The sequence below is a fragment of the Amblyomma americanum genome, chromosome 9 (assembly GCF_052857255.1).
Source record: "Amblyomma americanum isolate KBUSLIRL-KWMA chromosome 9, ASM5285725v1, whole genome shotgun sequence".
Taxonomy (NCBI): Eukaryota; Metazoa; Arthropoda; class Arachnida; order Ixodida; family Ixodidae; genus Amblyomma; species Amblyomma americanum.
This window is the reverse complement of record NC_135505.1, coordinates 148691741-148718496: the sequence shown is the minus strand read 5'-3', so window position 1 is coordinate 148718496 and position 26756 is coordinate 148691741. Positions and strand designations below refer to the sequence as shown.

At 49.5% G+C, this 26756-nt stretch overlaps 1 protein-coding gene across 3 annotated transcripts; it reads right to left on the bottom strand.

Annotated features, from left to right (window-relative positions):
• Positions 1–252: 252 nt before the first annotated feature.
• Positions 253–26577, bottom strand: LOC144105736 (endochitinase-like). 3 transcript variants are annotated; one of them, XM_077638842.1, is made up of 3 exons: positions 26417–26577; positions 3714–3874; positions 253–1970 (listed from the first exon to the last, which is right to left on the bottom strand). In XM_077638842.1, the coding sequence occupies exons 1-3, from the start codon at positions 26462–26464 to the stop codon at positions 476–478; spliced, it is 1704 nt and encodes a 567-aa protein (XP_077494968.1). In that variant the 5' UTR covers positions 26465–26577; the 3' UTR covers positions 253–475. The 3 variants fall into 3 exon arrangements, with proteins under 3 accessions (XP_077494968.1, XP_077494969.1, XP_077494967.1); XM_077638843.1 differs by lacking the exon at positions 26417–26577 and adding an exon at positions 25808–25893 and having other exon boundaries at positions 314–1970; XM_077638841.1 differs by lacking the exon at positions 26417–26577 and adding an exon at positions 5196–5416 and having other exon boundaries at positions 314–1970.
• Between the last annotated feature and the right edge of the window lie 179 nt (positions 26578–26756).

The window sequence follows — 26756 nt, the reverse complement described above, 5'->3', positions numbered from 1 at the left end:
GGAAGGCATGTCGGTTCGAACGATTTAAGAGAATCTGGGTAGTTGGCATAAACTAGCACGCTCTGGATGTAGCACTTTGCCGACAACGGAGTGGTTTCACTGACTTCAGGTGCATTTGCACTTGAAATAACCACAGCACTTGAAATAATCGCACAATCTCACGCAAGTTCGGGTGTGAAACTACTATACGACATAACACGAATAATAACCCAAGAAGTCTGTTTTGTGCACCCAAAGAACCACATATATGTGCTGAATAAACGGTTTAATCAGTCAGGAGCTTGCTTTCCATTCCATCGCAGTGTATGGAAAACAGCACCAAACTAAGAGATTATCTGGAAATTACGATGACGAGGTTACAAGAAAATGGTAATGTACAGTCATTTCCCAAGCAACGCGACAAGCTTACTACGGACGAGGTTCTGGCAGCCAGCTATAAGAACCGCGGCGATTGGCTAAACTATCACGTACTGCATCAATGTTTATTAGGGTGCGACCCGAATTCGCGGCGGCGCCCTTTCCACTCCTGGTCGTGCCAGCCGGAGACAACCTTGGTGAAGGGGAACGCGTCACCGCACACACCGCGAAAGTCGTCGAGGGACACGTCCCAGACGCCTAGGCAGGCTGCCCTGTGCTTGTACAGCGCCATCCTCAGCAGGCGCTGCACGTTGCTGGCGTCCAGGTAGCCCACCCACTGGTCGTCGCGGGCCACGTACGACGCGAACGTTCCCTGCACCGCGGTGGGCCACGTCTGGCTGCAGACCTCGTAGTACGCCAACAGGCCAGGCTGGCGGGTGTAAGGCCCAGGCTTCCCGGGCCCCGACGCGGCAGCGTGGGCGTTGTGCTTCCCCGAGCTGAGCAGCGTGTAGGTCCTGGCTCCAACCGACAGGACGAAGCAGAACTTGCGGAAGAGCTGCACGTTCCCCGCTCCGACCAGAGCGTGGCGTGTCTGGAGGACATCGTTGAGGGGGTCAGCGAACGCCGTGAACTTGACCGTGCTGCTGCTCTCTTCCCTGGAGCCGTCTTCTGGCCGCAAAACCCAGTTTCCGACCACCAGGAACCGATCAACGTGACGGGACAGTTCATCGAAGTTGAAGTACGTCCGGCGAAGTTCCTCGTTGTTCGGAACTGCGACGAAAAGCTCGCTGTTGGCACCGAGAGAGTCACGGAGTGCGGCCGCAACACCGCGGAGCTTCTGTCGGTATCGCGAAGCCTTGGCACCGCTGTCGTTCCTACGGTTGACCGGCATCTTCCACTGGATGACGACGCCGTCGTACCTGTACTGCTGGAGCCAGGAGGCGACGTTGCGCGCGAACGCAACGACGTCCTGCTTCTGCGTGGACATGCGCTGGAAGGCGTTCGAGTCGCCGATGTCGTCACCGATGGCCACCATCACAGACACGTGCCGGTAGCGCTTCTTTAGGCTAGCAAACTTCGCGAATCCGGAACGTTCTATGTCAAACGCCGGATCCTTGGCCACCAGCTCGTATTCGTCATCCACTCCGACGGAGGCGTAGATTATGTGGCTGCAGTAGGGCGCAGGGATGTGGCCGGTGCGGAACGACATGGGCTCCTCTCGCCTGTAGCTCGTGTGGTTGAAGTAGCAGACGACGCTGTATGACGGACTGATGTCCACCTCGAAATTGAGCACTTCCTCGGTAGTCGTCGTTGTAGACGAGGTTGTCGAGGGGGTGCTATTTGTGACAAGGAAAGTCGTCTTTGTGGTGCTTGCTGTCGATGTAGAGCTGGTAGTTGACGTCGTTACTGCGGTACTCGAAATTGTATTTGTCGATGTTGTCGTACTTGTGGCCGTTTCTGAAGTCGCAGCTTCCGTTGTGCCAGCTGTTGAGACCTCCGCGACAGTAGTCGCTTCGCCTTCAGCTTCGGTGTTGATAAGTGTAGACCGAATTTTACTGTCATAATTGTCTACTTTGTCATGGTCCCGGTGCACAGTGCTCTGCGGATTGTCACTGCAAAAGCAGAGATCAGAAGTTTGCGCTACAGCAACACGCCTAGCTGACGGATCACGAAAAAACAATTGCTGCGGTTTAACTGCTGCTGAACTTAGTTAGAGAGCAAAGGCTCTGATGTATCGGACAAGTAGACGCGTCTTGGAGTCTGTAACGTAGAGTGCGTTCCGCATACTGGAAAGGCAGCGCGCCCACCCTGGCAGGTGGCACTTAAATTAATGGTTGATCTTGAGAGGTTGGTCATCTAATGAACGCTGCGGCCTATTGCTGCAGTGCCGCGCATCTACCACAACGTTCTTAGCTTAGCGCTAATGCATGCCGGCCACACCTCTCTCTAACCCCCGGCACGTACCTCAAAGCACGATTGTGGTGTCCACTGACCCAGGGGATCATTTATGCGCCCTTCCTTTCCTCAAAATCGTCGGAGTCCAGAACTGTCAACGCCAACGCCAATGAACACAATGAACGCCGACGGCCTATATAGAAACAGAGGCGAGCGCTCGGTTTCGGCAGCGGTGGCGGCGGCTGAGTGACGTTATATCTGCCACGTGGTTTCTTCTCGGTTCAGGGTCGAACTCGCACACACAGCGAAGAAGCTTTCGCTTTAAACTCCTTTGAAACCATTAAACGCTGAGCCGAGCCCTGAAATCCTAGTCAGCTGCTTTCCAATGAGCTGCAGTAATCTTTTTCGAATAATATTTTTCAATTCGGCTTTGAAAATTTGAGTACTTTGAAGGTTGCCGCTTCCACGGATGTGCAATTTACAGGCGCACAGAAGGGCTTCGTGCCCAACAATCTTTTGTTTATGAATGTATATTGTTTCATCGGCCAAAATGATCGGTTTTGGTTTCGTGGGGTTTAACGTCCCAAAGCGACTCAGGCTATGAGGGACGCCGTAGTGGAGGGCTCCAGGATTTTCGGACTTGCTGGGGTTCTTTAACACGCACTGACGTCGCACAGTGCACAGGCCTCTGGCTTGGTGACATGGTTGGTAGGATGATTGGGATTACGGGTGCGGTATCATCAAACTAGCCAAACCACCAAGCCGGAGGCCCGCGTACTGTGCGATGTCAGTGCACGTTAAGGAATCCCAGGAGGTCGAAATTTCCGGAGCCCTCCACTACGGCATTCCGCCTTCATTGAAAGGAGACTGCCGCGGCTCGGTCGCGTTTCGAAATGGCGCCGCAATGGCGCTGCAGAATCTTCGCCCTCACCCTTACGATCGCAATCGCACCGTTAAAATTAAACTATATTACTGAAGCACCATAGGCACACAGCCAGCCATTCAAGCTCCCCGTGAGTGCGCTGTTCAGTAGCCCATCGTGCGAATAGGTTTTGAAATGCGTCCCCTGATTAGGTTTTACCATTCATACAATCCATGGCACTACGTACTTTCAGTGAGGTACACTGCACATGATGAAAATAAGGGCGCACACAAAACGGAGACACAGAAAGAAGACCACAAGACGAGCGCCTTTTTCACTGCTCGTTTATTTGGAAAGAAACGAACTCCTAAATATAAACCGATACCAAAGGCAGCGAAATAAAGATAAACCAGTTTTGAAAAGGGCGCTCGTCCTGTTGTCTTCTTGAGTGTCTCCGTTTTGTTTGCGCCCCCATTGTCATCCTGAGCAGCTTCCAACTAGCCTAACTTTCCATTCTGCTGGATACTGCACAGGACAGCAGAGCACAACTTCGTCCGGGAGCATATAGTGACAAAGGGCAAATGCCGGCCGTGCATACTCGAGTGGCCTGGGCGGTTCTCTCTCGTCCTCGCTACCCGAAAAGGGCTCCGTGGCGGGCTGTCTCCGTCGTCCGGGCGGCGACTTGTGAGCGCCTTGTCTGCCACGACCGTCGGTTCCGCCAGAGCGCCCAGAGCCGGAGTCGCTCGCCGGGTCCAGAACCTTCGACGATGGGAGGAGCAAATTCGTGACTACGTGAACTTCAGCCCGTGCTGTCAACGCAGGCACATAGGAACCAATTCCAATGGACCTAACTTGTGAAAAATACTTGGACAAGTCTGCTGTTTGTGTGTGGTGTTTTGCCCCCAAAGCGCTGTCCCTAAAAAATGATGACCTGTCGAGGCCACTTTCGTGTCTGCGTCATTCATATAGGTAGAAAACAACAGAAGATTGCGTGTCTATGTGTGCACTCTTCCTTGGGAACTCTCGATGCATTTGACGCCATAAGCGTTCGCCATACCCAAACGCAAGATTACAATGGACAGGAATTGTCGAAGCTGCACATTTCAGTTACTGTCTCTGTGTGCATTTTGCTTCACCACTTTCGCATACCGCTACGTCACGAGAAGCTATACCTGCAGCGACGAAGTGATGGCCTGCACATTATCTTATGGGGTCCCGTTCTCGGCACTCGAGAGCAGCCAGCTCAGGAAAGGAGACAACACATTAAGGTCCGGTCTAAGGTAGCGGGTGGGGTGGTTTCTGGTAGTTGTTGCGTTTTCTGTCATACATCTACACTTACTTCGGCCGAAGACTGCACTGTTGCCCACGTAAAGCAAGAAGCTGACGTTTTTAAGTTATATTTAGTACGCAAGGAACGATGATAGGCTAGTCACGATAAATGCTACCGCTGCAAACGGCGCAAAACGAAGCACACAGATGAAGCTGGCACTCGTAACCGCTTTTATAATACATATATATTTACTGTGAACATTGACAGTCTCTAGACAAGGATAACGAGAATGAAATGCACAGCAGCGCTAACTGGCACTGCGCACCTGCGACCGTAATCTATAAGCTGTTCATTTTTCATTGCCCATTTCGCATCAATTTCGCGCTCTCTCTTTGGTCACTCAGATACACCCGCAGCTTTCAAGCGTCTGTGGGAAACTTGACAAAGCGCTGCGATGTCTCTCACCATCGGCTCTATATCGCAGCCAACGGACGTTTTGAACAAGCTAATACGGAAAAGCATCCTTTAAATTGTCTTCAGTAATTCACCACAGTGGCTCCGGGGCCATAGCGGTTTCCTACCGAGCACAAGTTCACGGCAACCAACTAGGCCTCGACTGCTGTTATTTCGACAAATGAAACCACCCGTATACTTTCATTTTTCAGAGTGGCGCGTGATGGGGAGTTTGTTTGCCTTCCGAGACATTCTCCTCGACAGCTATGCTTGAGAGCTCCAGCATGTTTTGCGTGTATTTTCCTGTGCCTTTCGTCCGCTAAGGTGTCCGGCGAGTCAGTGCAATGGAGGAGCCACCTTCTCCCGGTAGTCCTCGGGCGGCGGCTCCCGGCTGGCCAGCGCCCAGAGCAGCGCCGCGATGGTGGCCGCGTTGACGCACAGGGCGAGCGCGCACACCGCCTTGGTGCGGGTCGAGCGGTCGGCCTCGGCTCGCGTGGGGCCAACCCTGACGAGGCGGACGCGGCGGAGCCTTGTTGGGCGGTGCTGGCCCGCTGGCATCGCTCGCTGCGGAGAAGGGCGCGCTGAAGCAGCGCCTACGAAAGCGGCTCGGACAGAACTGCGTTTGAATTCTCAGCGCTATGGCGAACAGCTACGGCCCCCAAGAACCTCCAGTCGCAGCCATTGCTACTGCGGTCAATCGTGATTCGCTCGGCGTAGCCTCGCTGGCCGACAGAACGGCACTGGCAGTGTAAGCACGAGAGTAATCATTCGAAAGCAGTGTTATGCCATGAAGAAGGCCCACCTGGCTTCAGTGAATATCCGACTTCGAGGTGCGTCCGCCGTTGCTGGCTCCGCTGACGGCAGCACACTTCTTCCAGCTCCCGCACGAGCGAAGGGAGGTCACGTGAGGCTAGTGATTTCATCTTTCTCTACCTCTCCGTCCATACTGCTCTCGCACAAATGGCAAATTGTCGTCGAAGAACCTGGCCGCAACACAGGCGCCATAAAAATCGTCTTGCTAGAAAGCCTCAGCCAAAGAAAAAGAGGGAGAGAAAGAAGATGCTCCCGCGGGGCGGAGAGGAGGAAAACGCGCTCTGCGCCTTGTCTCTTCGCTCAGAATCGCGACACTTTCGTACACAACCGAAACAGGAGCAAGTCAAGTGGCTGAGTGCTACCGAGAGACGCCGACCGAACGAAACACTATAGCGTGCCCTTTTGTTCCATAAGCCCTTAGTCGCCTTGTGCTTCGATAGTCCTCCTAAATTCCCTAAGCGCAGGCAACTTATTTCTCAAGCGAATAGGATCCTTTAAACTTGTATCACCAATGTGTTACGCAAGCGATGTCTTTGTCCCAGGACGACACTCATTTCTATCTTTCGATTTGGCGACCGGCTAATTAATGGCCCGACCCACTTCCGAACAAAGTGTCTGAACTGCGAGCACACCCCTGAGAGGCAGATCTAAATCTGCTCGAGCGGACTGCGCACTTCGCGAACTGTGTTACGCATCTCCCAATTAAACCTCCATTAGAGGCGGGTGCCTCCTCGGATGGACGAGGGTCATGTACTTTGGGGAACATGCTTTTTTTTCGGTGCCTCTTTTCTTCCAGGACGATTTTGTAGGAAGGTCTGTTCTCAAACATCGTCCTCTTCGGTACATACCGATGTGTATCGCAGCTTCTACCCCCGCGGGGGATCATCGACTATGGCTATTCGTCTGCTTAGGTGAACGTAGTTTTGATACACTGCGACAAGAATCGAACTGACCCAATGTAAAACCTTGTGCAGAAAGCGCCAAGTCTTCGGTGTGGGAACAACAACGGCATCTTAGCCCATGCAACAAGGAGAAAAAAAAAAGGCCGCGCAATCCTTCCGCCACCGATGAAGAGCGACAACAGGGGACAGCCATTTGCGACCAGTGAGTTCGGGGTCTTTGCAGACCAGCATTCAATACATAGCAGCATTAATGCTTAACGCCGTATATAAAGGCTGAATTCACTTGTGTTCCTGCTCGTAGGCGCGAACACAAGTCACGAAGAAGAGATTGTGCAAACCTGCGTATAATTTTCACCTTGTTATTTCAACCTCCCTGCCGTGGCACTATAACAGCTGTAACAGCAGTGTGGCGTCATATGCCTGCATTGATTTCACCCAGCAGACACGAATAATCAATCATATGTGGCACACAAAATCTGTACACTTGACCTCTGTCGCGTAAGTATAGGTTCGGTGATGACAATTGTAATAAATTTTACTTTTTCACACACATTGTGTTTTTTTGTGTTAGTTTCCCATTTTTTTATTTCCCATACTGCCACTTCTTTCTGCCCCAACAAGTTTGCCAGTAGGTGGAAGCCTAACTCCGCACCTATTTCCTCACCGGCTGCAGAGATTATCGATTATCGAGGTTATCGAAGTGCGCTCGTTCACTATCCCTACTGCGACTTCTCGCGTCTCCTCCGGCGGGTTTTGGCACGCAGGTGGCGCCAGCTCTGCTCCAGAGCCTGGCGCAGTCGGAGTTCCCCTTCCGAAGAAAGGGAAACGGGAAACTACAACAAATAACTGTCGGGCGAACGCAATGACGGAAGTGGTCTGCACGATAAAGCGGCTCCCGCTTCCGTAGCAGGCGACTGCTTGCAAAGGTCAGCGTTGGCTGGAGTAAACGTGCGAACTTCTTCGTTGCTGTTGACCTCCAAGGCTTCGGCCACTGACCCCTTCCTCGTTTCTCATTACTGAGGCTATCTTGACTGGCAGGCTGCGACAAACGTCGAACATGATCGAGGCGGGGTTTCGATATACTGAGGAAGGCGAAGCTAGAGCGATCGACGCGATATTCCGGTAATAACGAAATAGAACACGAGCCAAGGTATACATGGGGAGGGCACGATATTTTAAAGCTGATACCTTCGCCGTGAGGGCGTCATTGTGCAATACTTGTCTCATCCTACCCCCCCCCCCCCCCCCCCCCCCCCGAAAGGTGCACTCGTCCATGTGCATTGACTGCGGGTCGTCTAAGCCAGCAGCGATACTTACGGTACGATGTTTAAACCTGAAGGATCGACCACATCTCAAACTCAGAAAATACAGAACGGCGAATTTGAGTTGGTGAGACTCTCGGTCATGCCAGAATGAAACACCTACACGTCCATGTACTGTGCGACGTCACTGCACGCTAAAGAACCCCAGGCGGGCGATATTTCCGGAGCCCTCCACTACGGCGTCCCTCATAGCCCAAGTCGCTTTGGGACATTAAACAACCATAAATCAAACCTACATGTGATAACGTGTAAACGGGCCTCAAACTCGCTGTAATATCTATACCGTCACAATGCGCTTCGATCTTTATTGTGCAATCCATGAAAGAACTGTCCTGCTTCGAGGACGTCATGCTCTCAATGTACGGTTTCTATGTGCAGCCTTAGCCGCTCACTGGTGAGAAAGCGTCGAAGAACACGCCTTTGCCACGTGTGCGAGGCAAGAAAACATGGTCTGGCTTCTGCGGTCGGTAGGCTTAGGTTTGGGAGCAGAATACGGCCAAGCAGCAAACCATAACAGGTCCTCAGGGGCCTGTTTTAACTGCCTGCTTGCCATCGATGACAGAACTGTCTCTAAACAGACCTTTATAACTCCTGTGTTTATTTAAAAAACAGGTCTGGTAGCCCTTAAATATAAAATTTACTGGGGAGGAATATTTTTAGAGCGTAAGACAAGAACTGGGAGCCACAGATCATGAGCAAATAATTGATTATGCCAAAACAAAATCAATTGCCGTAATAAATTGTCGTAAACAAATTAGTCCCCTAAAGAATGAATAAACAAACACACGGAACTCGTGCCTAGCAGTGAATACATGGGCACAACGTGTGCTGTTTTGCCCTGAGTTCTGTTCCCAGTCTTCATCACGCTGCAACGTTTACCCGCCATGTTAATGCCCGTGTGAGCCGACCATCGAAGCTGGTGACCCTCTTAGCTTTGGCGCGCATTTTAGCAACAGCGAGGTCATGGTTTATGGGTGTTTAACGTCCCAAAGCGACTCAGGCTACGAGAGACGCCGTAGTGGAGGGCTCCGGAAATTTCGACCACCTGGGGTTCTTAAACGTGCACTGAAATCGCACAGTACACGGGCCTCTAGAATTTCGCCTCCATCGAAATTCGACTGCCGCGGCTGGGATCGAACCCGCGTCTTTCGGGCCAGCAGCCGAGCGTCATAACGACTGAGCCGCTGCGGTGGCTCCACAGCGAGGTCATTATACAACTGAAAGATGTAGTTATTTACGAGATCGAAGCTGGACTTGAGCCCATACTTCTACACAACTAACTGCACCGAGTAGAGGCACTTAACTTTTAACTGATCTTCCCTTGTCCTTGCAGTATCTCCTTGTGTTACTCCTGATAGCAAAAAAAGCGTATAAATTCGCGAGACAGTTATCATGGTCGACCGCGAGATTCTGCAACAGCTGACTGCGATGGTGATTATAATGCTCGTTATTAATCTGTTATTAGTCTTCTCATGTATAGGGCGCGTGATGTCGCTCAGCATTCGCTGACGACATCACTGCGTTCGGACCACTCAGTATGGAACGTTGGGCCGCAACACTTGGCGCCTCCCAACGCACATGGACTACTTCTCAATGAGCATTAAAAACGCCCGTGTAGAACGGCATATTTGATAGTGCTCGAAAACCTCACTGCAGACTGAGTTGAATTAGAAACGAAAGTGCCATGCGACAGGAGTACCACATCGCGAAAGCAGACACCCGCCTCTGCTCAAAGCTTCAAGAAAAGTTGCACGGACGCTACCTCGTTCCCGTTTCACATTCCCCCCCATGATAACCTCTTCCCAAGGGCAGTACTAGGACTACGCGTTCACTACTGCCTGCCCTTCTCCAGCTGAGCAGCAGAAACAGAGGCAGACGAACAGCGCGTATTCCTTCCTGGAAGACTTCACGCTCGGCCGACTTGAAGTGAGTGCTCAGTGATGCGCGAAGCAACGGAGAAAGCCGTCCAGCGGCACTGTCTCCCTCCGTTCGATGTCGGCCTCCTGAGCCACTTCAGTCGAAGTTCAGACATACTTTGCTGTCTCGCTCCGTTCCGCACTTGAGTTGTTTCTTTTCTTTCCCTCCATTGAGCCCTCCCGGGTCAAATCTGCGAACGCTAAAAAATCGGAAGTGCGGCCTTCTTGTTGTTGTTGTTGTTGTCCTCATACTATGGCCTTCTTCAGCCAGGCACTTTTACGCACTCTTTTTTTTCCCTCTTTGTTTGAGAGCAATTGAAAGCAGTGCCTATTGCTACCTGCAAGCGTGAGTGGTTCTCCGGAACTCGAAGCCGCTTATTCCCAATTCACAGAGCAGTTCGCAGTGTGAGTTCGGAAAATTTGTTCACAGTAATTCACGTTTGAGCGGCAAGACAATTTACGCCAGTACGACCGATTACTGTGATCCCATTTTCACAAGAAGAAAATGAAAGCGAGTATGTACTAAATTAAAAAAAAAGGATAATTATCTTTTCAAGAGGCTAGCACAGGTAACTCACGAATACAGTTACAATATAAAGAGTACGTAGAAAGCATACATCAATAGGCTAAATGGTGACGTAAAACCAATCCCAAACTTTTTTTGCACGTACGTCCATAGTTTACAGATCACATACTAGTGAAACAAAAGAAATTCTTCGGAGTCATCAAGTTCTCTCGAACGAAATGGCTAAGGCAACGTGATTTTATGAGCAATTTTCATTCTGTGTTTTTGCCGAAACATAGAGCGTGAGTAGTGTAGTGTCAATGTAACCTATTAGATCTCGTGTCGGCCCGGACGAAACATTGCTAAAGTATGTTAACCAAACCCGTGTTAACGAAACCCGTGTCTTTCAGGTCAGCAGCTGAGCGCCATAACCAGCGAGCCACCGCGGTGGCCCCTATGTGAAGCACAAAAAAAAGTAAAATGAACCGAATGCTACTCAATTCAAGGCTAATTTATCAAACAACGTTACGTGGTTTGAGAAATCGAAAACAAATTTCAATTCGGAGAAATGAACTGGCCTATTTTTCGCGAGATGAAAGGAAAAAATAGTCGCTAAATATTACCTACAGAACTGCTTTATAAATAAGCGATCCACTCAAACATTTGGGTGTGTTGTTCACAACTGATTGATCATGAAAAGCCCAAGTGAATTATACATTTGTTAAGGCAGTCAGTGCAAAAGTTTTCTTTCATAGAAGCCTCTGGTTTGGTTGGTTTAGCTTATGGGGGTTTAACGTCCCAAAGCGACTCAGGCTATAAGAGACGCTGTAGTGAAGGGCTCCGGAAAGTTCGACCACCTGGGGGTTCTTTAACGTGCACTGACATCGCACAGCACACGGGCCTCTAGAATTTCGCCTCCATCTAATTTCGGCCGCCCATCCAGGATATAGAACCCGCGTCTTTCGGGCCGGCAGCCGAGCGCCATAACCACTCAGCCACCGCGGCGGCTCATCGAAGCCTCTGATCTTCGCCTGTAAATATAAAAAAAACTGCTTATGGGACCTGCTTTCTACCAATTCCTGAGTATGCATGTTCAGCTTGGGGCCCTCTAAAACACCTGCAACCAATGAAGTCGAGAGAATGAAACTGAGTGCCGAGGTTCGTATTTGAACAGCATAAGTGGGAAAGAATGAGAAAGGCTGTACTCTCACCGAAGAAAACCGCACTAGAAATTGGTAATTTTGTGAATATGTTCTGTGAACCTTACTCGAACCGTTTGGAGGATTCTGTCTGTTGTGTGCCGTCCCGCGTCCTGCTGGAAGGTGTGTCTGTGCTTTTTTTTTTGTCTGCTTCAGAGAACAGGCTCTAACCGGAAGTTACGCACGGCCGGCCTTCCTTACTTTGTTGCTAGCCTATCCGCACCAGCAGAGCACGCCTTCCTTTCGAAGAATCAAATGCACGGTGCGTTTCCAACAGTAAGGGCGCGGGGTTGTCGAAGAAATGACTAGGCAGGCAGCTTGTCAACCGCACTGTCACGCAAATAACATAAAACGCAAAATTTACCCACGTTGCAATGACATTCGCTACACTGATCAAAAGCTAAGCCAAGCAGAGAAGGCGACTCTGCCTAACCTATAGCCAAAGAAGCAAGACGGAGACGGGTTCGCTAATTACGCCGGTACGGGGTCCTTCGTCTGAGTCCTCCCGGAAGGGAATTATTCATTAAAGGCTGCGAAGAGGGGACGGCTCGATTAAATAATTAAAACGTGAGTGGTGCCAGTTGTTACCTGGAAGCGGGGACAGATCATACTTAGAATGCTTACATCCGTAAAGTAGACAAAAATCTATCAAACCGTCAGTTTTTCCGGTTCCAGATGAACTTCGAAAAGACTACATGGATACAGTTGAGTACAGGCCGCGGGTGGAGTCTTAGATGACCTCAATTGTATCTCTAAGAAATTCTGCGCGGCTTTCCTGCTCGTGTCAGTGGGATGGCCCAGAGTCTCTCCGCCGCTATTTCATCCTCGAATCTCCAAAGCGCCTGAATATTTCATAAGTGCGCCTCCGTCTGCTCTGTAAGTCTTCCGGCCGAAGTCGTGCATGCGTCGCTATAAGTGCCTACCATTCGCTTCATTAAATAATTTCCTATCCCGGAAGCGTGCTGCCAACATTTCGGTCTCCCTCGTATTCTGCCGCGCAAGCGTAGTTGAATTCTAAAGATTTCCTTTCAAGGAAGCGGTGCAGTGGGCTTCCGCGCGTCTCCGAACTCTAAAATATTCACCGCAGGTTGTGCGGTGAAGTGCTTTGATCCCTGCTTTGGCCGCTCCAAAACTACCGCATGCTTTTGTTTGTCCAAATAAGGTAAAGACGGCATTCTTTCAGTTTGCAAATGCCCTAAAGCCATCGCGACACTGATCGTTCCCGGACCGTGAGCAGGGCAGCCTTCCTCCCGTTTTCTATAAATTTCCTTGGTTGCTCTGCAAATCTCATTTCTCGACAACGTATAGAAACATCCACCGAAATGAACCAATGAATAACAAGGTCAAGAATAGTGCACCAAGACAAGTGCCAGGTATAATGCTTGTCCTCCTATCCAGCAAACCTAATTACTTTGCCAGAAATGTTGCAGAGGCAGATCACTAAGAAAATAACGACCGGAAACTACACCATTAAGCGCACAATGGTCTCTTAGTTCCCTGGTTTTCCGAGTTCATCCCGTAGGGCTGCTTGTCAGAACAGAACTGCTCACACTGTCGGAAAGTGGACGACAGTAATCGCTAAACTGAGGAGAACGGAGGCGATCAAATATGGCTAACGTTAATGCGCTTTGAGCCAAATATGTCTACCCGCCGCGGTGGCTCAGTGGTTAGGGCGCTCGACTACTGATCCGCAGTTGCCGGATTCGAACCCGACCGCGGCGGCTGCCTTTTTTATGGAGGAAAAACACTAAGGCGCCCGTGTGCTGTGCGATGTCAGTGCACGTTAAAGATCCCCAGGTGGTAGAAATTATTCCGGAGCCCTCCACTACGGGCACATCTTCCTTTCTTTTTTTCTTCTTTCACTCCCTCCTTTATCCCTTTTCATACGGCGCGCTTCAGGTGTCCAACGATATATGAGACAGGTATTGCGCCATTTCCTTTGCCCAAAAAACCAATTATTAAATACGTCTCCAGTGAACCGCGGTACGTCAATTTGGCGCGCAATCAAGGGTTATACTATACTGTACTATACAATACCATGCCACGCTATATTACACTATACCAAACTATATTATAATGTACTACACTATACTATATTATAATATACTTCGCTGTGCTATATTATAGTATACTAACCATCAGCCTTACTACACCCACTGCATGGGCCGCCGCGGTGACTGAGTGGTTATGGCTCTCGGCTGCTGGCCCGAAAGACGCGGGTTCGATCCCGGCCGCGGCGGTCTAATTTCGATGGAGGCGAAATTCTAGAGGCCCGTGTACTGTGCGATGTCAGTGCACGTTAAAGAACCCCAGGTGGTCGAAATTTCCGGAGCCCTCCACTGCCGCGTCTCTCATAGCCTGAGTCGCTCTGGGACGTTAAGCCCCCATAAACGAAACCAAACACCCACTGCATAGAAAAGGAATCTCATATCTCTCCAATTTACCCTGTCCTTTGCCAGCACTCTTGTATACTGCGCTATACTATATTGTACTGCACTGTACTGTACCATTCTACACAGCACTGTACTGTACAAACTACTGTACTGTACTATACTGCACAGCGCTGTATTGAATGCTGATGCTAGGTTTTTATGGCCCAAGGGCACCTAAGGCCAAAGAGAGCCAAACACGAGGTTTTTGGTCTACTCAGGCTAAAATATGTACAGATTATAAAATCAACACCAGGTGTATATGGCCTAAGTGTAGTGAGTATGTGCATCATTATAGAGTGTGAAGAGGGTGCCTAAATATCTGGTGGAATGACTTAGTGATGTACAGCGCCTAAAACTTCTTTTAAGAGAAGTTATATATGAAAGACGAAGCCAGGTAGCCTCACCCACAGCCCTTGCTTGAGCAAGAAGAGTGAGGCGTCTGGCAGTTATGGGTAAGCTCAGCACTCTCCTCAGCAATGGGGAGGTGCTGAGGTTACTTTGAATATGAAATCTCTCGTAACAAACCTACATCAGATAAAAATTTAACCATATCTAATGAAAACATGCGGTTATCACCTAGAAATAATGAAGGGTGCATTGGTATTTTAAATGTGTAAATTTCAGGGAAGTGCTGCCGTCTTTGCGTATCCAGTCTGGGGCATATGATTAATATGTGTGGACAAATGAGATGTGGACTCCACATCTCGCGCAATGCAGTGCCGGAGTATCCTGTAAAAGATGTGAGTGTGTGATGTATGTATGCCCTATCCTCAGTCTGCAGAGAGCAACTTCTTTGAATCTATTTTTGTTTTCCTGTGGCATACCTCGCAATCCATGGTTTTATTGTGTGCAGTTTGTTGTCTGTTCATCCCAATCCTGCTGCCACTCTTTGCGAAGTGCAGTTCTAATACATGGCCTGAGGCCCTGGTATGTAAGTTCTTTTATATCTATGTTACTCAGTTCGGCACCTGATGCTGCAAGCCTATCAGCTTCTTCATTTCCGTCTGTTCCGCAGTGACCTGGTACCCAGCATACTGTAATCTTAAGGTTCACCGTGCGTGCAGACATAAGACATTTCAAGAGGGAATTCATTACATGGTAGCGCTGTATCGAACTGTACTACATTGCACTGTAGTGTAGTGTACAAGTACTACCCGGAATGCAACATGGGCAGATTGTGCTGATGCATTTTTGAAAAAAAAAAGCGTGAGGACCGCTTGGTTCCAGGCAAGAATTGATTTCCCGCTGAGGGTCAAGGTGTGTGTTCCTCTCGGTGGACCTCGCGTTGACGGCTGTGATGGCGAGCGACGGCAAGCGAATTCTTGTACAGGCCGACGGAGCGGACCAACGGACCACTCACGTGGCCGGCGGATGCAAATTCTCGTGATCGTTAACGCTAACGCTCGCGTGTGCGGACAACAGCCGGCAGGTTTGTTTGTCTTTTGTGCTCACTCGCTCTTCAGTTTGTTTGTTTTTCTCTCCTGTAATAAAGCAGTCACATACAACGGTATGGGACTTCTTCGACCCCGCTGCAGGGCTTCGCTTCTCCAGTAGCGGTCACCGACTAACAGCGAAGGTAAGCAGGCGTCGAGCCACATAGCGCGGCAAAAAATAGCGGAGACAAGCTGCGGTCCGAGAAACCGACCTACTCCGAATTCTACGCACAATCCTGCCCGGAAAGGGCGCGGCTTTGCAGTGTCTCGTCCTAGGTGCTGGCTCGCTTTTTGCAGACGCAACCTTTCGCTCCGAACAGCCCCAGAAGCTTTACTATTGCGAAGTTACCTGTTATCGCAACAGAACAGGCTCTGTTACGACAAGTAATCGCCCAATAATACAGGAAATGTTTATGTTTGTACAAGATGTTCTGTTGTTAGTAAAAGACTTGGCCCCAAAATACTACACAAGAATCTGCTGTGACGAGAGAAAATTTCGGTTCTGTTGTTCTATAGTGTCGAGGCGCCCGCGGCTTGCAGACGTTCCGCATAATGGACAGCTTGAGTACAGAGTATGGGCACCGACGTAAGAAAGATTGTTACACTAAGGATAGTTTGCCTGGGAGTGCGCAGGTCCAGGAAGAACTGCAGGAGAGCGCACCTCAGACTGTGACGTGGCGTGGTCTTCTGGTTTTAGAAAAGAATGCTTGAGAAACTATTTGTACTCCGAAGTCTTGCTGTTCTGCCTTATTTCATGAAAATATCCCTCTCTTAAAAAACTGGAGAGCAAATTTAAGTAAATTCTCAAGGAGTTATGCAACATTACTTACTCGACCACTTTATAATTTCTTGGGGCAATGCGTCCTGCCTGCAACGAGCGTGACTAACCTATATAGCAATCATTGCATCAACCTGGCTTAAAAATTTAGAGGTAAGCTAGTGAGCCATGTCGTCTTTTCAGAACTGTCGCAGCTAACAACGTTCTTGAACCACAAGTTTTCTCTATCGATGCATCAGGAGTCAGGGATCTGCAAAGTGAGGCATGCGGCGAGTGAGTGCGAGAGCTCCGCAAGGCAACCTTGGGGGGAATTAAATAGAAGAACTCTCCTCTCCACAACATTTACGACGTCGTCAAGTTTTGTCGCTACGGAAAGCGGGCCGCGTACGCAGCGTCCTGTCACGGCGAATGCATGGTCGTAAAGTACTGAGAAATGAAACGAATCTCCCGTGGCTGTGCGGCTGAGGCAATTTCATTTTCGCTCTCAGCGCAACACGAACGGGACACAAGACGAAGGACTAGCACAAACAGGCGCTGCCTGCGCTGTCAGCGCCTGTTTGTGCTAGTCCTTCGTCTTGTGTCCCGTTCGTGTTGCGCTGAGAGCGAAAATGAACACTTACCAACTCGCCCAAATTTCCGCCTGGCTGAGGCAATACCTCCCGAGAACATTGCATTTCTTGCTGAGGTGATTTGCGCTGGCCAAGGCTCGCATTTCTTCCCGAATTAGTTTCAGTCATTCAGTGATATTAGTATTTCCCCGTCAGCGCAGTCGCTTTGCGCTCGATATTACTGCACTTTGCTGGTTTACGGCGCAGTTTGAAGTCGACTGTTCTTTTTATTATATAGCCCACAAAATCGAGCGTTATTAAGCAATACTTTAGAGTGGCCAAAACTATGCAACTTAGAAATCGATAAAGATATGTTACAAATGCTCATTGCACAGTATTTTTCGGATGCTGCTTTTGTATAGTTTCGTTTTATTCCCGCGTGTGCCTTTTTTTTCCCAATGTGATCCGAGAGTTGGCATCCGTTGTCAAAGCTTTCTAAGTTATTCCGTGCCCTAGTTTCATGCTCATTGCACTGTAATTTCTCGCATACGTTGCCTTCACTGAGGCATGCATACATGTAAGCAGATGTAATCAAATAGATCAATTAAGACCAGCTTAAAAAGTCCTTTCTCCAGTCTTTTTATGACATCCTGGGTGCACCTTGAGCACGTCTACAAGTTCAACAGATTACTAACTGTGCTCCGTAGTAGTCTTGTTTCTTCGATTTTCGCTTGTGTAATCGAACAAATAAAATTTACAAAAGCGCCAGCGAATTACTAGTAGCGTCGATTCAGAATCCTGTAGGAGGGGCAATTCCTTCAGACGTACTCTAGGCAGCGTCTGCTAATCAGAGTACGAGTGAAGTCACCCTTCACAAATTTGTAGGAGCCGCCTTTGACCTGCACCGCATTCCGATAGTTGTTCCCACAAATTTATTGAAATTCTAAGCCCTCCAGCCGTGTTAAGGAAGGTGTCGCTTTTTAAGCAATTCTTAGTCAACCGGAACGGTAAACAGGTATCAAGGAAGGAGGCTGGTACAACTTGTCATTTTTTCAAACGAACTTTTTCACCGCAGACATCCAGCGTTGCGCTCGTGTTTTATTCTCCAAGTCAGCTTAGCGGGCTGAAAAAGAAGGCGGCGGGCAACGTATTAATGCGAAAGCATTTCTTGTTTCATGAGTGGCGTGCACAGGACCTGTCGCCAGAGCGTGATGGCATAACCTGTCAGCCGAGCGTGTCCGCATGAACTGTCAATCATCATGAAAGGGTTAATTAAAAGAATAGTTGATTAAATAATGCTGTAGTTCGAATGAATGATAGCTTACCAAAATGGGTGATTCAAAAATTATACGTGGTAATTGGTTAATTTAGTCGATTACCTCACAACTTATTCGCGGTAATTTAATCGAATTGATTTAGTTAATAACTGATGTATATAATTTAATAGTCACATGTAATTAAGTCACCAATATTAATAATTAATTGGGTAACGAAATAAACGAACACGCAGCAACATAAACGGCAGCAGTATACGAGAAATGCTTCCGCATTACTGCGCCTAAGCAGACTTAAGCGCACCCCTGGAATCTTGAAGCTCTTCTCTGTGCGTTCGTTTCTTTAGTTCAACCGACCTAACGCAATCAAACCCTTGCATACATTCACATGCCCTGTTCTCCCCATCAGCGCTGGCCTCGCGCCATTTTCTTACCACCAGCGTGCAGTTTCCGTACCACTCGCTTTCGCGTGCGCTCTCGAGCGCCCCACACGTCCAGAGTGCTGCGTACTGCACGCAGTGCAGTGAACAGCATTCTCTGCGTGATTTATTTTCTTGTTCTTTTGCCAGCCGTCCGGTTCCGAGAGCAGCATACCCAACAGTCAAACTCTGAAGGAGGGCGCGAAAAAATAGCACCGACTCAGGCCGACGGGTGGTATAGTTGTAAAGCCTCCAAGCGGCTCGTCTTAAGCAAGACCGCAGTCCAGGGCGTCCAGTTCTTGCGGCGCGACGTACGACCCAGCACCGATGCCAACACTCACGGTGCAGCGTCTCGAATGCACGGAAATGTGCGCAAGCGCTGACAAGAAGCACACCAAGTGTGCGTCATGAACACAGCCGGTTGGGCTGCAAGGTTGTAAATACTTGAGGGTTCGGCAGACTCGGCTCCGACCGAAACACGCGAGAAAGCAGGGCAGAAGATGACAGAGCAGCACCCGTCCGCTGGGCAGAAGGCACCGAGTGAAGAGTTCCACCATCCACGCTATCGCAAGGAGGGAAAGCTCCCCGATTACGACACACCGTGCGCTTCATGAAACAAGCAGCCCAGAAGCGACCTGCCATTCGGAACTTGTCGTTCTGTACGGTAAGAAAAATGCCTGGGGTGCAACGGCCGCGCAGATGGGGGGCCACGGCTCCGCGGCGAGACAAAGGCGATCGAGGAGAACAAACTCAGCGGGACTATATTGCTTCCTTTCGGTCTTCGGGCAGTTCGATGATCTTCCACGCTATCTTTACGTCCCCGTAAACCAGCGTCTGTGCTGTGTGCGTTTACAGCGCAAGCTCGTTTCGCAACAGCACCTTACTCCGGAAAGGCAGACGACGCGAGCGCGTTGCCTAACCTGTGCTGGGCAAGCGCAGCATACGGCTCCGTCCCCTCTTGTGGTGCTCTCTCGGCGACCTGTGGACACCCACCCGTGAGGAACCAAACAGTGCTCGCTGAGTGCGGGCAGAAGCAGAACTGGCCTCCAGCAGAAAAAGAACTGTCCCAGTGCCACGACCGAGGCTCGAAATAAGGCCGGTGCCAAGAGAGAAGCTTCGTTTCCCGACGTGCCTTTGCCACTCGGCCATCACAACCGCAGCTGGTTTTCCTGATGGATGCGGTGATGAAAACCGGCGAAAATGGAGCCGGGCGCTGCGGCAGCAATTGGTTTGAGCCCTGCACAATCAACAATGCTTGATAATATACCACGGCACGCTCTGTCGATGTAAAGTGCGAGGTGTAGGCACGTAAATAGCTCTGTGGCTTCTGGCAGCGAACGCAATAGGAACGACGTTTCCGTATTAAGTAAGACAGGGATTTAAAAGCCGTAGCAGCTAGGCACTCGATGCAGAGAGGGAGAAAGTGCTCGAAAAGAAAGGAACGCTGCTAGTCCGTGATCGAAAATCTTGAGGACACGTGCCCCGAGCGAAGTCTCACCACATCCATAACATCCAAAGATATTCGCTGTTCACCGCTGAATGGCGTTAATTTTATATTTCAGTGCTTTTATTGTGTACGTGCTCGACGTGACCGTAGTTTCAACTTCACTTGCTTTTTAATACAAGGATTTTTGCAATAAGCACGCCAATGATGTCCGTGTCCGTTTCCTAAGGGCAGACTTTCAAAATGCAGGTCGCCATGAAAACGCTTCCGAATTATTTTTTTCTTCTTCGGCGCGTGCAGCTACTACCTGGATTGTTTCGTCCCTAATTGAGCTCTGTGGGTTCTAATACGGGAGCCATCCGAGAACTGATGGTCATTCGGATCACCCTAGTCCGCCAAACTTACAATGAACAAGCCGCGAAACAACGAATTGAACGCAGAAGCCGTGATGGTATATAGTGCGTGTGGTAGCTGACTGGGGAGCTCCAGTGTTCGACTCCCCGCTCGGTCGCTGTGTTTTTCTTTTTCTTTTTTGCGCGTAGTTGGGGGAGTGAAGTCATGTTCGATGCTGGAACCGATAATTTTGTCAATTAGACCCAAAATTCTCATTCAGAGTCCTTTCTTCCTCCTACAGCTTGAAACAACGTCAATCTGGAAAAAGTGAGACACTGTCACTTCTTATAATTTGCTCAACTGTGAAAATTCCCTTTTCGCCAAGTCTTCCTCCTCAATTTTAATAAGAAGGGGAACATTCCCCGAATGGGACATCACTGGAGAAGTATACCCACTCTTGCCGATGGTGTGTACTGGACTGTGGTTAAAAGACATGCCGCGAGTTTCGGTAAACAAGTGAAACATGGGAGAAGCGTTTACTCCCTCCCAAGGCGTTTATGGCACTCCTTTACTTCTTGGGGTGTAACTGAAATCTGGATTCACTTTTTTGAGGTATGTAAAACGAAACTCTGCCGTAACAGACATCTTGCGCCGCCTGCCCCAACAGCACGCAACCTTTCGTCTGCCTTTTCACTCGCTTACAACCTAATGAGGCCTTTGTCGGAGGTGGTTATCTCCATATCCTTTAGTGTATTCTAGCAACCTTCGCAAGCTAATATTGGTTAGTGGTTACTACAAAAAGATCACTAGCTTGCCAATTTTTCAAAGCTTTGTGCATGGTAACATCATCTCCTCACGGACCTTGGACCGAACCACAATTTTTAAAACCAAAATTAATGAAAATGTGGTTTGTGCCGTCGCGGTCGTGAGCCGGGAATAGCCACAGCGACTAGGGTGCGCTGATGTGCCAGTGCTTGTAAGCGCTGGAGCCGTGGGCATCGACGCACTAGTGTTCCTGTATGTGCTCCCGCAGGCGACGCACCGCAGCTGCGACGATGAAGCCGAAAGACGGAAAACGAGCGCCATCTCAGAGACTGTGCGAAAGTCAGCAAACGAAAAAAAAAATGCGCGCGTAGTATGAACCTTAGCTTGCGGCATACAAGGCCACGCATCTCGCTCAAGTTTGCGCTGGGCGGCCGGTCGTAGCCGGGCGTATAAAACGTCTCGTACGTCTCTCAATGCCCGACGTTAAGTCTTTGCCTCGAAGGTGCAGATTATGGAGGGCTAGACGTGCTGTGCATGGAGATATCCTTAAGCAGATGCCAGAGAGACGACCTGCCTTTTTTTTCTTAGCATGTTATAAGGAGAGGCGATACTTTATAAGAGTTTAAAATGTGCTGATGGATAATATTCGCAACTATCAAAACTTCGACGCAACGAGATGACACGAGTGGAGCGGCTGAGCGACATTCAGTGACATCTCTGTCGAGGTCTGCACAGGCGAAAATACTCCCCCGCTCACACGCCTTAATTCCACTGCCACTGAACGTGTTACTCTGCTTTGCATTGTTGCGTTAATTTCTCCGCCACGCCGGCCCACTTGAATAGCCCTATTGCCGGCACGTAAGTATTGTCGTATTCGTGGTTACTCACAGAGACATGCGTAAAAGTACGCACAGAATTGAAACATGAACGGTGTAACGACAAGAAGCCCACTTATTTTCTTTTTTCATTTTTCTCCGAGAAGGATAATCCGTTTATTTCCGACTGCCACTCGCGGCGGGCTCGTATAAGACACCCCGAAGCGAGTAGAATAAAACTGGTTGCCGAAAAAAAGCTACACTCTGGCGGGAGACACCTTGGCTCGTCCTGGCCGCTCTTCTTTCTTATTACTTTCGCGATTAGCTGCCTCCCATCTGTGGGTTTTTCGAGCTATTTTCATGGATATACCCATTGATATGCATCTTACGAACGGTGAACTATGGCCAGACGAAATTTCTTCAAAGCGACTGTCAAGGTGCGTGCGGTCAGTGAGTCATTTCTTGACAAAAAGGGGACTCTGCTGACGCAGAGAACACCCCCTCAAAATATAAAAGCGAATCAAGCAACAGTTTTAAAAAAATACAGTTCATAGCGTACGCATTCGCTAGCGTAATGTGCGTTCGTTCACACAGTCTTTGTCCGGAGTGTAAAGGTTCTTCCGTCTATGCATCGCTGCGGTTTCACGTCACTTGAAAAGAACTGGCACTGCATAAGGAAGTTGATCTTCGCACCCCTTACAATCGAAACAATGATGTCGTCTTTTGTATTTGTCGGCGTCCCTTCAAATGTCATACTGATATGCCATCCTGCACAGAGACACCCCCTCACTGAAATAGTAGTCTTTTTTCTGCTTGCTAGTGAGCTTGCTCAGTTATTGGAAGCTCAGCGTCGCTTCAATGCGACAGCAGGAAAGTAAAAAAAAAAAACTTAAGTTCTACCTTAGGAGTATGACGTGATAGCGGTAATTTAACAGCCACCTGCCACGGTGGTCAGTTTGCTCACAATCCGGCGGGCAGGTTGTGATGATGCCACAAGGTCACGTGACCTAAGTGGTTGCTTCTGCGGGGATTTTTCACTCACAACGCGTCGACGACGCCGGATTTTCCGCTGAAAGGGAGCCTTAACGCTGTCGCGTTAAAATAAACGAGGCACACCAAATGCTGCCGCCCTTACCATATGGCACGGGACCTTAACTAAATCCTAGCCTCCTACCTTCTGCATCGTGAAAAGAAAACAATGCAGATCTTCGGCCGCTCGAACTCGTCCTCCCTCGGCAGGCTTCTCCAATGCGCATGTCTGAGTGGCCGTCTGCGACACTGCACCCGGCGGACCGTGCGCTAATCAGGAGGAGTCAAGCCATTAAAACTTCAGTCGCCTGCGCCACCGCTTCCTTCTCCGTTCATCTCTCCATTCGCCTCATTGTGCTGCGAAAGCAGACAAAGCAGTTGGCTTTCTTCTTTCTTTCTTTTGTTTTACCTCTGATCCTCTTTCTCATCCTCGAGACCTGCTCCAGCTGCAATCCATACGTTAGGCTAGTCACAGTTCCATGAGTTTAGGAAGAAAGACTAGGAGCTGAACGGAAATGAAATTATTCCCTTTTCTTCATAGCTTAATGCTACTCAAACTTTTGCCTGGAGTATTATCTATACCAGGAGGAGTATCAGTATCAGCTATACGTAGAGATGAGCGAATTTGGAGTTTTTCTATATTAATTAACTTATAGTTTGTACATAAGACTACGTATTTGAGGAAGCTACGTTATAAGTCTATTTCCCGGTCTCAAAACGAAGGAAACAGATCCTACTTCCACACCATTCAGAGCCACAAGTCAGTCAACTCTTCTTTTCCTGCACTCAAGTAGACAAAAAATAGCGCCACGGGTTTGCTCATCGAACCCTCGGGTTATGACTGCAGTGCTCCAAAAAACTGCGACAATAGATAAAAGATAAAACTGACACAGTCGAACTGTCTTATCGGCTACGTCGCGAATCGACAGGCAGAATTTTAACTCGTTTCCACAGCACAATGAGTATTGGAGTGCCATCAAACTCTTGCTGGAGTACGAAAGAAATAATACCTGGCGCCAGTTACATATAAAAGGAAGTAGAAGGAAGAGATAAGGACAGCGGTAAAATCTGAAATATATATGCTACAAACAATGGCGAGTCAAAGATAAGCACGCTAGAATTGTCAGGGTTACTTTTTACGTATTTCGTTGGCAGCTGGAAACGGCACTTACCTCCAGAGTTTGCGAATGTGCTGATTCGCTCACGCATTCCGTGAACAGAGAGAACAAACCTGAAGCTGAAGAGAAAACAAACCTGAGAAAAGCCTGAAGCTGCTGACGGCGCATGTTTTGAAAGCGCCTGATGCAGAAGACGCCATGACTGTCTTTGCTGTTCTCTGCTCGAAGGGGACTAGAACAAGAAAACAAGCCATAGATAGGCTCCTTTCATAAAGGGTGTCGCCATGAAGCCATTAGGCCCCGGACTGGTTGCGAAAATTAAGCAATGGGCATTAAAAAAAAAACACAGCTGAGGTCGGCCAAAGGCTGCACAAAATAGGCCACCCCTTCCTCGGTCGCCTCGCATATAATGGTCCTCGCCTGCTGGGCCTCGAGTGAGAGTGGGCCGCGAGGGGGGGGGGGGGGGGGGGAGGACAAAGGCAGAAAGCGCGACCGAGAACGCGCCACGCGTGAACTCGGAGCTAACCTGCGAGGTTTTTGCCTCTGAGGGACGAAACGACGGGGCTCAGAATGCCGCGTCAAGACGCTCCCCGGTCGCGCACGAAGGCGCTCTCGGCCCAACGAAAAAGGATTCTGACGAGATAAATGGGAGCCGAGTTAAGGCCAGAGCAATTCCAGCTCTCCTTCTTTAAAAACTGGGCATCACAACAAACCACACCGAGATGCTTTGAAAACACTTCGAGAGCAAAAAGTAGACTAGGTGCTGTTCGTCAACGTTCCCAACAAGAAGTACTGTTGCAAGCGGGAACGTCCTCGCAAAAATTACCTAACATAAGTGAATGCAGGCTTGAAAAAGTAAGCCCAGTGGGGCACTTCACTCACGTCAGCGTCTTCAAAATTACCACTGCGAACTGAGAGATGGCGAACAAAAGAGGAACGAAATAAAACAAAAATCCTACCGGAAAGAAAGTGGTGCGCACATTACCATATTTTCGAGCTTTCTTTCTTGTGCCGAGGCATTGTTTAAAAGCATGAAGTGGAAGAGTGCATTACTGCGACCAGCCGGCTACCCCCGATGGCGGCAGCCAGTACATGCGACCTTTAAAAACTGGGAAACGGAAAACAGCCCCAAAGCGTTGCAGGCCGCCAAGTCGGTGAGCGACCAGAAGTGTTTTTCCGAGCTGAATATGTCATCGCCTTCATTCGCAAGCAGCGCATTGCGTCCCCTGGCTAGTGTGTTCGCCGCTGCTGATAACAGCGTGCGTATTTCCCTTGGCAGCCGTGACAAAGCTGGAGCCACGCCCGCACTGACCCCCGGGTACAGTGCATGCACCCTAAAAGGCGGATAACAAAAAATGCTTTCCTTTCCTAAGAAGGCCCACACCGTCCCATTCTCCCAGACCAGCAAGTGACAGCACTGGACCGACGTGCAGAAGCCGATGGGGCCCGAACTATGGACGACACACTCGAGACGACCTGACAGCATTTATAATCACCGAACTGATGTCTCCGACAGCCAATGTGTCAGGGCAATGTTATCCTCGCCGGTTAACTAACCTGGAACACACCAGAACAAAGGCCGCCGCGGTGGCTGAGTGGTTATGGTGCTCGGCTGCTGGCCCGAAAGACGCGAGTTCCATCCCGGTCGTGGCGGTCGAATTTCGATGGAGGCTAAATGCCAGAGTCCCGTGTACTGCGCGATGTCAGTGCACGTTAAAAAACCCCAGGTGGTTGAAATTCCCGGAACCCTTCACTACGGCGCCCCTCATCTAGCCTGAGTCGTTTCGGGACGTTAAAACTCCATAAAAACGAAAAACAAAATCAGAACCAAGTTGCCGCTGCTATTTGCAGAGCCAGCGTCTCCTCGCCGCGCGTTTTTCCAACCTTTGGTCCGCGCACATGGGCTGAGTAAGAATGAACTCACCGACTGTTCCTGCGTGTGGAAGACATGTCGTACAGACCTCGCTCCCGAAGCCCCATTGCCTTGCCGGCAACGAAAGCAGCAGCGAAGCCCGCTGCCAGAGGGAGAAGCAGAACGTTACCCTTCCTCAACACATGCCCCTGAGTCACTCAACGCTTCGAGACGGATGGCCGGTGCTGTCAAGCCAATAGCTTCGTGAATAGCAGCTCTCTATGTTACGGCGCATCACGTGTGCGGTCTTCAAGTTCAGTTACGGGCTGGGCGAGGCAAAAATGTGTGTGGCGAAATCAGACAGCGGATGAACCTAGCAGCGGGATCAGGTTATACTACGGCACCTAAGGCATGCCGGAAAAATCACCAAGAATGCAATCATGGATGCGCTCTCCATTCCTGTTTACTACCACTCAAAAACAATATAAGCCAGAGGTGCACATTGAAAAGTGTAATGGAACTGCGCGTCTTATTTTAAAGTACGAGATGTTCAAGTAGCTTTTAAATTAATCCAACGTCTGCAAGGAGAGCTGATAACGCTCTATTTAAGATATTCAATAGATCGCTGTAGGCGATTTTAAAATAGACCACTCAGGGCTCCTTTTGTTTGGAAAGACATACTGCGATTCTGGAGTAGTACGTGAAAGTCCTTGCAGACGTCACTTCCATCTTCGCGCTTCATCCTTGTAGAGTGCCGCCCCGCCGTCCGAGTACATCGTGATGGCCAGTGCTGGCCGCCGAATGCCTGACCGCGCCCCGGCAGCGCTCCAGCAGGAATCCCCCCGCTCGCCACTTCGCTGCTCTTATCAAGCCTTCATCGCAGCGATCGCCACATCTGGCGAGCAACAGTTCGGTCATGCGCGGTTGCGCTGCCTGCGCGCGCACTATAGATGACTGGAAGAGAGCGCGCGCAGTTTAAATGGCTAAAAAGGGCTCGTGGAGGCACAGAACATTCATAGAT

Bases quoted from the DNA above. Each gene is read 5' to 3' on its own strand.
- LOC144105736 (XM_077638841.1), bottom strand. From the start codon at position 5,396: ATGCCAGCGGGCCAGCACCGCCCAACAAGGCTCCGCCGCGTCCGCCTC. The intron at 3,875-5,195 runs GTGGCTCCTCCA...CCATCGTCGAAG, and splicing joins CCGAGGACTACCGGGAGAAG to GTTCTGGACCCGGCGAGCGA. The intron at 1,971-3,713 runs GTATGCACGGCC...CTGCTTTTGCAG, and splicing joins GAACCGCCCAGGCCACTCGA to TGACAATCCGCAGAGCACTG.